The sequence below is a fragment of the Labrus mixtus genome, chromosome 6 (assembly GCF_963584025.1).
Source record: "Labrus mixtus chromosome 6, fLabMix1.1, whole genome shotgun sequence".
In the NCBI taxonomy this organism is placed as follows: domain Eukaryota; kingdom Metazoa; phylum Chordata; class Actinopteri; order Labriformes; family Labridae; genus Labrus; species Labrus mixtus.
In genome coordinates this window covers 17,845,867-17,857,936 of record NC_083617.1, presented here as the reverse complement: position 1 = coordinate 17,857,936, position 12,070 = coordinate 17,845,867, and the positions used below count along the sequence as shown (strand labels likewise).

The window sequence follows — 12,070 nt, the reverse complement described above, 5'->3', positions numbered from 1 at the left end:
TGAACATTTTGTACAATAATCTTACATTTTTGGAGGTAATCCTGTATAAGATTATTAATAACCCAAATTATCAAAACACATATTTCTGCATGTTACAACTAACCTCAGGATTTCAACAAGTCACTTTTTTCTGAATAAAGAAACTAAATGCCTTTTTCTTGGCAAGTTTATGACAAGAGCTGATATAGAATTGTATAGGATACAGCACAGCACCCACAGCCACTATTATAATCTCACGCCTTAATGTTGTTGTTTTTGTGTGCCTATTCAGCTTTCTAGCAGAAATAAAGTTTCCATTCCTATTACAATATAGTCTAAAGTGGTTAATTAATAAAAGAGGCATGATGTTGGATTTTGAAGTGTAAAAGGACATTTTTCTCAGCAGAAGTAACTCTTGCAAAGTAGCACATAGTTTAATATTTTAAAAACTCACATTGAGCACATGTAGTTTCAGATGCTTTTCATGGTGTAATCAACCATGTGCATTAAACATCTTGTGGAACACTTGACATGTGACAGATGCAGGGTTGTGTTATTGTCTACCAGAAGCAATGAGGCTGAATAACAACACATCCACAGTAAATGTACTTTCAGTTATTGCAAATGACTTCATATTTTTAAGCAGGAATAACAACATCTTTCCCTTCAAATAAAAGCCAACAGAGGGTTCAGTAAATCAGTTGCTAATATTTCCCTTTTTTTTCCATTCGATACTGCTGAAACTCACTCATTAATCTTTCGAGGTTTGTCTTGCTCTCCTCTCCTTAAGGCAATAGACCGTTTTAAGTGTCAGGCTTCTGTTTGTTTAGGATTTCGGTTCTTAAAGTGTTTTATTCTAATGTCAGATAAACACTCTGCGACTGTTTTTCCGCCGCTAACAGACAGGTGTTTGGTCATAAACCCACTCAAGGGATTTATCTTTGATAGTTGCCTTGCAGTTCAGTCTCATCTGGCACACTGAAAGCAGTTTTTTACGAGGACGATAGTTTGGGCACTAAATCATAAAACAAGATTCGGATTTTGGCAGAAAGCACAAGCCAATTTACAGTATGTGAAGTCAAGTGTGTGTCTAGTAGTTTAAGATTTGGACACGTGGGATGTATAACTTTATGAAAAACAGATGTGTTTTTGAAATGAGCACATGAGGCCTTTGATATCAACTAGTGTGTTTTTTTAATTTGATTTATGGATCTCGCTGTGATTCTGAGCTTTATTTACAACTACCCCAGGTTACAGGGTTACTATCCTTATTTTGTAACATGCAGATGGAAGAATTCTCCACCAGAGTTCAGAAGATCGGCCACGAAAAGGCCAAAAGGATAAGACAGAACCATATTTTTTCCAAAGTTTCCAACGAGTTTTACAACACATCCTACTAGTATCCCCTGCAGATTCTCAGCACTGCAGTTTTCAAGGGGCCATGTTGGTTCCACAGTCCCCTTGCTTAGAAACTGCTGATTAAGCCAGCTGTGGGTTTCATTTTGGGGCAGCTTGGAGCGCTTTCACCAGCTGTAAACTTGACTGATATCCCAGATAAAACAACCCAAGCATCTTTTCCAAAGTCCTTGTTCATTCATTCATTCATTCATTTATTTTTTTACTTCATTCATTCATCCATCCACCCATTCATTCATTCATTGATACTCCTCCTGTCCCGGGTCATCAGTTTCTTCATCTTCATCCGTCTGTTCTGGAACCAGATTTTAACCTGCCTCTCAGTCAGATTTAAGAGTCCTGCCACCTCCAGGCGCCGGTCCCTGGTCAGGTACATGTTGTACAGAAACTCCTTCTCCAGCTCCAGCGTCTGGTGTTTGGTGTAAGGACACCTTTTCTTCCTAGTGGACTTGGCATGGATCCAACTGGCTGAAGGATTTTCTGCAGAAATTAGAAACAGGGTGGCATGGATTTTTACTGTGACCCTGCAGCAGTGTTTTTAAATGAGTGTGTGTGTGTGTGTGTGTGTGTGTGTGTGTGTGTGTGTGTGTGTGTGTGTGTGTGTGTGTGTGTGTGTGTGTGTGTGCCTGTGCCTGTGCCTGTGTGAGGAGTTCAAAGACTGACGTAAAAATCTAGGAAAATATCCTCAGGAACAAGTTTTATGAGCCTGCAACTTCTGGCTCATTAGGAAAAGAAACAATAGCAAGCACTCAAACCGCAGATCCATAAATAAAAATGGATTAAAAATACAAAGATGTTCAATTTCAATGATCATTTCAAACCCTATGTGTCCTTGCACTAACAGCAGAATTTAATTAGCACTAGGCTTGTTTGTGTCATTATTTCATCCTCCCTCCTTTTAATAATTGAATATAATAGGACACTGTAAAATTTGGTTTGAGGTTTCTGATGTTGCAAAAGACTTTTTTAATCTGGAAATGTTTTGGGGATTACAACAAGTAGCAACAAATAGCCTACAGCAGTGAGCCAAATAAAGCTCCAGTTTAAATCTCTGTCTGAACAGAGGCAGCATTGACATGCTTCCAAAATGCTCATTTTAAGAATCAACTGCAGTTCAAAAGGTCATATTTGAACTTGTGGCTGATAGATAAAATATCTCTCAGCCACAATATATTGGCTGCTTAAAAAAGTAATTAAAGGGAGTAATTAAGTGAGATGGACACCCATCAACAAATATTTTGGCTTAATAGTCAAATACTAACATGCCTTAGTTGAGTTAATTTTCTAGTTATTTCTATGATGCACTAAAATTCAAATGTGCAGAGATCTCCTAAAACGTTTATTCAACAATAAGAAGAACTCTTAGTCGATGATATTTATTTGTAACGCAGCCTGCATCCAGTCCATAACGTTTTATAATCAATGCAACAAAAGCTCCCTATTACAGAACGTTAAAACTTAAATTATTATTGTCGTAATTATTGTTCAAGTCCCGGACATATTATTTTGCTTCACGACTTATATTTATGTTGTCTGTTTTTTTCGTCTAATTTTCAATGTTCACTTTTACCTTCTATAATGTGTTTTAAGTCTTGTTAATTCATGCTGCATTACACACTTGATTCTATTTAACAGAAAAATACGTATAAATTATTGAGTGCTTTTGTTTGCCTTTCCTCCACATAATTTTAGCTATGTTAGGGGTTTCTTCAGAAAGAAGCCTTTCTAATTAACAAGGGGGAAAAAGTCCTGCACGAGTCTGAGTCCACATGCGTTGTCCCTCTCCTGACAAAAAGTTAAATAAAAGCAATGGCAGCTTAATTATTTTAATGGACAATAAAGTTTTATATTTAACAGTTTACAAGACATTTATAGGGCTATAAAAGTCACACACACTTACTTACTTAGGCCGCGTTCTCCCTCTCTGCCCACACTCTCACACACACAGTCACACACACTCGGACATACACACACCTGTTTATGCACATGCTAATAAACATTCCCGAGTTTGGTTTATCTGTCTCTTACCCGGGTCAAGCTGTGGCTGAGGTTTTCTCTCCTCTTCCTCCTTTTTGGGCTCCGTTTTCCTACCGAGCTCCTCAACTGTCCCAAGCCGCTCGAGGACCACCTCAGCCGGGCTGCCGAAGCTAGAACCCTCGGGGCTGTCCTCGTGTGGCGGTGGTGGCGAACTCTCGGGTTTTACCGCCTCATACCTCGGGCTCGAATTGGAGAGGTCACCCTGAGTAGGGAGACACCCGGGAAAACCGGTATGTGACAGAGAGGTCTCCGAAGAGGGAGTCGCCCCCTCCCAGCAGCGGACGAATCTGCTCTCAGCAGCTGCCGATGATGCGAGGTGCTCGGCGTGGGTCTGCGTCTGCGGGCTATAGTATGGGTGGTGGTGGTGAGTCAGAAGGTGATGTGGATGGAAAAGGCCAGGGATGGACGCGCCGGGGGTGGAATGCAGCTGCGGAGAAGAGGGCGACGAGGACGTAGAGGTGTTAGTCCAAGGAGAAAAGCCATTTAAGCTCGTTTGTTTGTTGGAAAAATGTGAAAAATCCGGAATGTGTGAGGCGGGGGTCCCTTCCTCCTCAGCTCCCCGGGCTGGCTTCGCACAGCCGGCCGTCGAACCCTGCAAGCCTCCCGGGATGAAATGTGCACCGTACGGCTCCTCAGTCTGGAGCCCCATCATGGAATAATAATTCGTTAGCGACATGTTTATTTTATTATTTCAATAAAAAGACACTTAAGTGCGACTGTAAAACGTTAGATGGGCTAGTATAGTGGCTTACATCCTCCCCTAAAATGGTAGTAATTTTTTTCCTGCCCTTACCTTCTTCTCGGCTGCTCATTGGTTAATCTGTGGATCACATGGTTGGACTGTATTTACCCAGTAAAGGAAATAAATCTAATGAGTCTTTTGTGCTTAGATATGTGACAGTAGGCCTGCAAGTCTGCTGCCAGCTGGCCCTGAATGTAGCATACAGCTTTTTAAAACTCTGTACTTGAAACACTGTTTTACAAGCTGAATAAAATGTAGCAGGGAGCAGTTTACAAGCTTGTTTGATGTGTGTGTGTGTGTGTGTGTGTGTGTGTGTGTGTGTGTGTGTGTGTGTGTGTGTGTGTGTGAGCGAGAGAGAGAGAGAGTGTGTGTGTGTGTGTGTGTGTGTGTGTGTGTGTGTAACGGGGTTGGCATTAACAGAGGAGAGCTTCAATTTAATTTACTTTTTTTCATATTTGTTTTTTGTTTTTTTCATGTCCATTTGCGAAAATATTTTTAAAGCTGTTTTTGCCATTAATAAACTTCGTACTTTTTATACAGTGACGTGCGTATCCTTCTTGTGCGTCTATTCGTCCGCACAGAAAAATAAATTATCCCTAGATTGTTTTTTTTTTTTTTCAAAAAGCAGTGTCTGAAAGTTTTGCTTTTGCTTCGTCACTTTGTACTGTGAAAATGCATATCCTAGGTAATTCCGCTTTTGGTGAGTGTTAATCTATTAGAATGGGTAGGCCTATTACTGTGCATTTGGGTAACACTATTAAAATCCTCATATTTACTTCATAAACCTTGTGACTGAGGGGAAAACAGGGAAGTTTTCCAACCGTATTTAATGAAATCATGACCATGTTCTTGTCTGTCTATTTCCAAAAATGTAATTGAACAATGGAAAATGCCTATTTGTTTTTTACGCCTATAAACTATATTACTTGCCTGGATTATTATAAAGAACCCTACTGAAAAATTAATCCCCCAAAGGATGTATTTGGCCCTTCCATTTTAAAGTGATCTCCATTACACAAACTCAATCAGCTGGACAAGGTGACGACAATGCAGTGGCCGTGGCTCAAAGACAGAAGAAACTGTGCCCTTTTACTAACCTAGGCTATTTGTTTTATTATTTTTTTTAGAGCATATACCTTGATCGATGTCTCCTGTGCACCCTTAGTGCCACCTGCTGTCTGGATGAGCCAATGCAGAAGGAATTTACGATACTTTATAGGGCTATTGGAACTAGTCCCAAACGCTGAACATTAGCCTTCAGATTGCATTTAATAGCATCCCGACCCTGTTTGACATCATTTGAGAATAATTTAAAATTATAAACCTTACTTCAGGGCCAGTTAGATGAGCGAAATTGCGACAGAAGGAACAAATCTCAGCAGAACAATACCATGAAGTTAAACTTTTAATTTAGTGGTTGGATTTTGCAGAAGTAATTGCAAAAATACAAAAGACACTTGCATTTGAAAGACTCGAGTTCCTCTTTGATCACCATCCTTTAAAAATATGCAACAAGGAAGAAATAAAAGTTTAATATCCTGGAGCTCTAGTGTATGTCATCAAGCAGGCTTCTTTACTGCACATCTTTAATCTAGATCATTATCAAGTTGTATAAACTCTGTCAACCCAGTGAATTAAAAAGGAAGTAACACATAAATCAGTGCATTATTTGGTTTATCTGGACGCTTGAGGATTCAGAGCAGATGGCTGATGGCTCTTGGTGGGACCTCATCCTTTGGGGGTGGCAGTAGCTCAGTCTGCAGGGACCTGGGTTGGGAATCGGAGGGTCAGCACTGCCGAGGTGCCCTTGAGCAAGGCACCGAACCCCCCCCCCACCCGCTCAGGAGTGCCCACTGTGGGCAGCCCCCTCACTCTGAGACCTTTCCATTAGTGCATGTCCATAGGATCCTGTTTGTGCATATGTTTGTGTAGCATGTTCACTAGACAGAGTGTAAAAACAATAAAGTCAAAAAATTATTTAATTATTATTTAAGTTATAGCAGCGATGTCCTCTAGGTGGCACTCTCAACATGATTCTCTGGAGGGGTGAATGTAAAGCCTATGGTTTCAAATCATGCAAAAGCTGATACCAACAGCTAAAGAGCAATGACAAAATAAAATGTGAATTATAATGAAAAAATGACTACAAATGAATACTCTTTTAGTCTTTAAATTTGAATCACCATTACGTTTACAACACCAAAACACTTTAACTTCTAACACATTACTTTTTTTTTTGTTAGCCACATCTGTGTTGGGAAAGAGGCTCAGCAGGCTTGTGGTCAGCTTTATTGTAGGCCATTAGTTTGAGTGCTTTAGTTTCAACCAGACACACAAGCTCTCCTTTCATGTCCTTTTCCTTCTTTTTACGTCACACATAAACACACGCTCATGCACGGCTTCATTCTCACATAGACACATAGACACAGTGAGTGTGAGAGACAAAGACAGAGACACACCAGACAGTCTGTATTGCCCCAATAAAAGTCATTAGGTGGAGGAAATGGGGGTTGTGATGGTGAGGTTGTGTTGTGGTTGTTGTTTTGCGGTTCAAGGTTCACTTACAGCCTTGGACTCACTGTGTGTTTCTGTTGTCTGGTCCTGGATTGTTCAAAGTCTGGGTCAGAACTCCAAAGTTAACAGTATAGACGATCTATTAACATTTTTGCTCATATCTGGATAGATAGATGTGGCCTCATATAAAATTCAAATTTTGTATTAATGTTCTGGCTACAAGACCGGTTTGAAACCTCCTTTTAAATTAAATCAAAATGGGATCCTGTTTGATTTTGCCTCTGGGTATTACTCACACTTACTGTCATTATTAAAGTAATCATTAATGTAATACTATATTAAAGTAATCATTAATGTAATACTATATTAATCAGTAAGTTGATTTTTTATACTAATAAAAAAGGAAATATTGAATAATGTCCATCTGTGGACCCAAAATAACTGCTTAAAATATGTTGTTTTGTTCACAACAAGATATTCAGTTTTCTGTCATAGAGGAGTTGCACTTAAAAGATTGCTCAAACTGATAAACACTTATCAAAGTAGTTTGTATTTAATTTGATTGTCGGGGAATAAATCGATTAGTCTTTCACTAATTGATTTAGTCAAAGCACTAAAATCACTCCGTTTTTAACCCAGTGGTTTTTAGAAGAACAGAGACAACACTGTTTGGAAAGCACCAGACATCACTGTAACAATCTACAATAATCAACATTCGTGTACTGTGCTTAAATATCTACTCATTTTATTCAAATTTGGGCTCTAATCATTTTCATTCATCAAAACCAAAGTCAGACCTAAGTTATAGTCTTAATATCTCTAAACCAGACAAATTAAGTCTCACAGAGTAAAAGACAAATGGGTTTAAAAATGTTAAATTGTATAACAAACTTCCAAAGTTATAACATCAAGTGAAAGATTAAACACTTGAAACTTTTCGAAACAAGCAAAGCAGTTCCTCTTTTAGAAACATTGTATCAAATATTCAAGTACATTTTCTTCAATGATTTTTTTTATAGTCCATATGTATTTTAAAAATTCAATGACATAATGTTGCAATGCAGAAATACACATTTGTCAAATAAGTAAAAGATATGCCTGAAATTATGACTCACTAATAAAAGTATGTCATTCAGTAAGTCCCATAAACTTCTCAATACAAAGGCAAACCAAGCTGTATGATTGGACTCTTTCCTTGTCTTATTATTGTAGTCTTTATAGTATAAAAACATAGAATTGACAACAACGACAAGACTATAATATAATGATGTGAGGTGACATCATATCCCAATGATGAGCTGATGTAATGTATGATGTTGATTTGACGTCACTTTCCTGACGATGCGCTGACGTAATATCCTGATATCTGACTGACATCAACCTATGTCTTAGGGCTGTTGTTACTCCATTTTGTTAGGCTGATGTCATATCATGACAATTAACTGACATCATGACATCATTCACTGATGTTAACAATGAACTGACATAAAATCATGATGTTGGGCTGACCTCAAATCACGACATTGGCCTGACGTCATTTAGCCTACCGATGTTGGGTTGACGTGAAGACATGACGATGGGCTGAAATATGAAAAAAAAAACATGACTCTGACGCACCCTGACTTCCACATGAAATAAAACAAAAAGTGCTAATGAAGAAATGTTCACTGTGACACTCCCTAAACTCAAAATTACATTGTCAGCAGTGCAAGTCAACATCATCTGTGTTCAATATGAGTTTTTTCTTTAGGAAAGCGATGCAAAAAAAGAGTCTGAGGCAGCAGCAGGGTAACCACATGACCTCAGAGCGAAGCTGGGTCTAAGGGTGGAAAGAAGAGATACTGTGTTTTTTCATTATAAAACTGAAGGAAATCAGGAGTGGGAAATCATGTGTTAAGGTGTTGTTGTGGTTTCCTTAGAAACATGAGAATAATATGGGGCTAAGACATGTGCCTTGGGGTTCACCATTTGATGGCTGGATTTTTGTTTTTCATTTAAAGTGTCCAAGATAAGTTGTGCACAACAATTAGAGAAATACTGTCCTTTATTCCTCCTCAATCTGCCAGTCAGAACAGGTTGTATCCTGTGTAGTATTGCAGCCTCTCTGTTTTCAGTTTCTTCTCTTTCATTCTTCTGTTCTGGAACCAGATTTTCACCTGCCTGGAATAGCATCAACAAGCATAAAATATTTATAAAAGCTTATTTTAAAATGAAAACATGCATTACAAAAATTGAATAATTACACATCAGCAGCAAAATACATTTTTTCTTCAACAAATACTACTGTTTTTGTCATTGGATGATGGTCATCTTTGACTATCTTTGAGTGATTATGTCTACAACATATCCATGTCCAAGCCTACTCAGAGCTCAAGGTTTCAAGGTCAGATGTGGTCCAGTAAAATGGATATGTGACTTGTCTTTTGGACGGTGAAATTTAGATTTTTTTTCCTGATCAATATTTGCCCATAATCAAAATAAAGACAGTTCGATTGATTGATTATTTCCTTATTTGGAATTGCAACATACATGCACCTTTCTGTCAGTCGCAGGAAACGGGCCAGCTGCACGCGCCTGTCCTTGTTAATGTAGATGTTGTAGAGAAACGCTCTCTCCAGCTCACTGATCTGCTGCTTGGAATAAGGACAACGTTTTTTTCTCTTCCCACCGGGATCTGCGGAGTGAGAAAAAAAAATAACTAGCCTAAAATAAAGTGTATATGCAAAATAAACTGATTTAACTTTCCATTTTGGGTGAATGTCAAGTTCAACACTTATAAGTAAGTAATAAGTTAGCATGGCGCTCTATGTGATCGTATTATGTGTAAAAACTATAGGCTTTTGTAGTAGCCTATTTGTAAAACTTAAATTTGTTAAAATTTACTGGAAAAACAACTTGCAACTTGCACAAAAAAGCGTAGAAATCTGCTTATTTGTAATTCCCAATGCCATTATGTCAAAAACATAGGCCTTCCTCGCAAACAAAGTTATAGGCCTGCAGGGGTAGAGTTTTTTATTGTATTTTATTTTTTAAATCTAATAGGCTATTATCTTTTAATTTATTGACTTTAGCCTATATGATATTTATTTTGTACACATTAGAATTTCAGCAGGCCTATGCAGGATATTTGATTTAGGAAGAATAGGCTATATCTGGCCACACAAAGATAATACAAGAAAAGCGCCCTATTGACTTCAGCTATTTGGACGAACGTGTCCAGTAAAATAGGATTCAGATTGACTAAACACAGAGAAAAACTCTGATACTATATAGTTCAGTATTTAGCCTGCCCTTCAGTCTTTTTTTTTTCTTTTTTTTTTAGCTTGAACGAAGGTTTGTGACAACTCTTGACTGCCTTGTTCGGGCCTCTTCTGGCTTTGGACAAAATAGGCTACTAAGAGCTAAGCCTACTTTGTTCCTTTAAAGATTAAGTTTATGCTATTGTAGGCTATTGTCTCCACAATATACACTTTGCTCTGGTTTCTCAAGTCTCAACTGTTATCTAATTTAAATATACTAATTATTGGCTATTGTATTTTTCCACTCACTCAGCACATGACAGTTGTCTCCTGCGCTGCTGCTGGATAACGCTGCATCCTCCTCGTTCTCCTCCCCAGCCAGCGACGACTCTGTCCCCGCCTTCACCTCGCTGCACTCCCCGCTGTCACAGCTCGTCCACTCTGCTCGACTCGCCTCATTTCTCCGTTGAATAATCTCCACTTTCGGATCCAATCCTTCATCCCTGTACTCCAACAACTGGTCGAAAACCGGCGGTAAAACACTGTTCCGTGCTGCCGGGAAGAGGAGTTGTGAGTCCGGATTGAACGCGGTGTATCTGCGGGGGAAAGTCAGCGACTCTTCGGTGAAACGGCGAGCAGAGGCGCCGTAGAGAAAGCATTCCTCACCGGGGCTGAATATCGTCTGTGGGGACGGTACAGCTTCGCGATACACAGTGTCCCCCTGCAAAGTTATGCAGGGTGTCTGTAGTGAAGTGGGATGGTTCGCCTGGTACAGGGTCCATTTCCATGGAGGAAGAGGGAGAGGAGGGTAGTGTTGCCGTGGCTCGGGGTAACAGGAGCCCGGGTAGTCCGGGCCATTCTCCGTTAAAAACGGTGCAGCGATGGAGTCCGACTTTGACGGATAAGTGCAGCTTGGTAAATACATGGACAAATGATGTAGTCTACTAAATAATTAATTTCAAAGTCTCGCCTAAGAAACTAACAAAAACCTAAAATTGGCCATAAACAGGGCCAGTTGTTTACAAGTTTCTCTTTTTTTTTTCACATGGAGCTCCTAAGCCCTATGTAGCTAAAAACTTGAACATAGCATCCTGACCTAAACCCTAGAAGCAGAATTATGACATAAATATGATAGCCCTCAAATTTGTTTACATAGCCTGTCTTCATCATCCTCGAAACCACTATGAAAGCAGGAAAGAGAAGAAGACATATCTTTGACCTTGAGCCTGCCCAAACTGAGTCTGTTGAGTATAATTAACTAAACATACAGTACAGGCTGGGATGCACGTTTTTGCTGTCAGGCCAGCCCCAAACACCCCCCTACACACACACACACACACACACACACACACACACACACACTCAAACACACTAGCACACTACATTAATCCTTTTATGGCCTTTGTATGAAACATAAATTAATTGAAAGGAGATGACTCACAGGATTTAAGGCGAACATGCACTGCTCTGTCTTGTGTACGTAGACTTTAATTAAAAAACGAAGGCAAATCTTCCCCATGCATGCTGCTCTTCTATACACGTGTGCAAGACTCCTTGGATTGGATTTTTAAGCAACAACAGATGTTCCATTAAAATTTCCTAGAATTTCAGTGGTAAAGGAAGAAGCACAAAAACAAGTACAGGACTTCAAATAGTGTTGTGGAAATTTAGGAGGGAGGGGAACTGATGAATTAGCGTATAAATATAGAGAGCTTTTTTTTCTTTTATGAACATGCTTTTCTTTGTGTTTGTGCCCAGACTACAGTCAGAAGTGAGGAAATTTAAAGAAGTTGCTTGTTCCCTGTTTTTAATGTTCTTGTAATTTTAACATGCATCTAAGAAATTGGAAAACAAATAAATAATTTGCAACAATCAAAACCAAGCCAGCAGTATTTTCTTCTATACAATAACCTTGAGACAGTATCTTGTCAAATATGATTTGACATAGGCTACAGTATTTTGTATTCAAAGGGGAAAAAAAAGATCATTCACACTCACCTTATCGCTGAGTTAAATTAAATCACTGAACGTCTATTTTCGCATCAATTAAATGTTAAGACTCAATTCTTTGAACTGGTGTTACAGAATACAAACTTTGATCATTTGCTCAATTTACTTTGAAGAATTTTATCTGTTTCGCCCC

At 38.9% G+C, this 12,070-nt stretch overlaps 2 protein-coding genes across 3 annotated transcripts; both read right to left on the bottom strand.

Moving 5' to 3' along the window:
* Positions 1–422: 422 nt before the first annotated feature.
* Positions 423–4,323, bottom strand: LOC132975625 (homeobox protein Hox-D9b-like). Its single transcript, XM_061040316.1, has 2 exons — positions 3,424–4,323; positions 423–1,875 (listed from the first exon to the last, which is right to left on the bottom strand). Exons 1-2 carry the CDS (start codon positions 4,106–4,108, stop codon positions 1,631–1,633), a joined length of 930 nt encoding a protein of 309 aa, XP_060896299.1. The 5' UTR covers positions 4,109–4,323; the 3' UTR covers positions 423–1,630.
* A 3,544-nt stretch (positions 4,324–7,867) lies between these two features.
* LOC132975624 (homeobox protein Hox-D11b-like) lies at positions 7,868–11,205 on the bottom strand. Of its 2 annotated transcripts, none has more exons than XM_061040314.1 (3): positions 10,237–11,205; positions 9,218–9,362; positions 7,868–8,848 (listed from the first exon to the last, which is right to left on the bottom strand). In XM_061040314.1, exons 1-3 carry the CDS (start codon positions 10,850–10,852, stop codon positions 8,755–8,757), a joined length of 855 nt encoding a protein of 284 aa, XP_060896297.1. In that variant the 5' UTR covers positions 10,853–11,205; the 3' UTR covers positions 7,868–8,754. The 2 variants fall into 2 exon arrangements, with proteins under 2 accessions (XP_060896297.1, XP_060896298.1); XM_061040315.1 differs by having other exon boundaries at positions 9,224–9,362; positions 10,237–11,198.
* Positions 11,206–12,070: the final 865 nt, after the last annotated feature.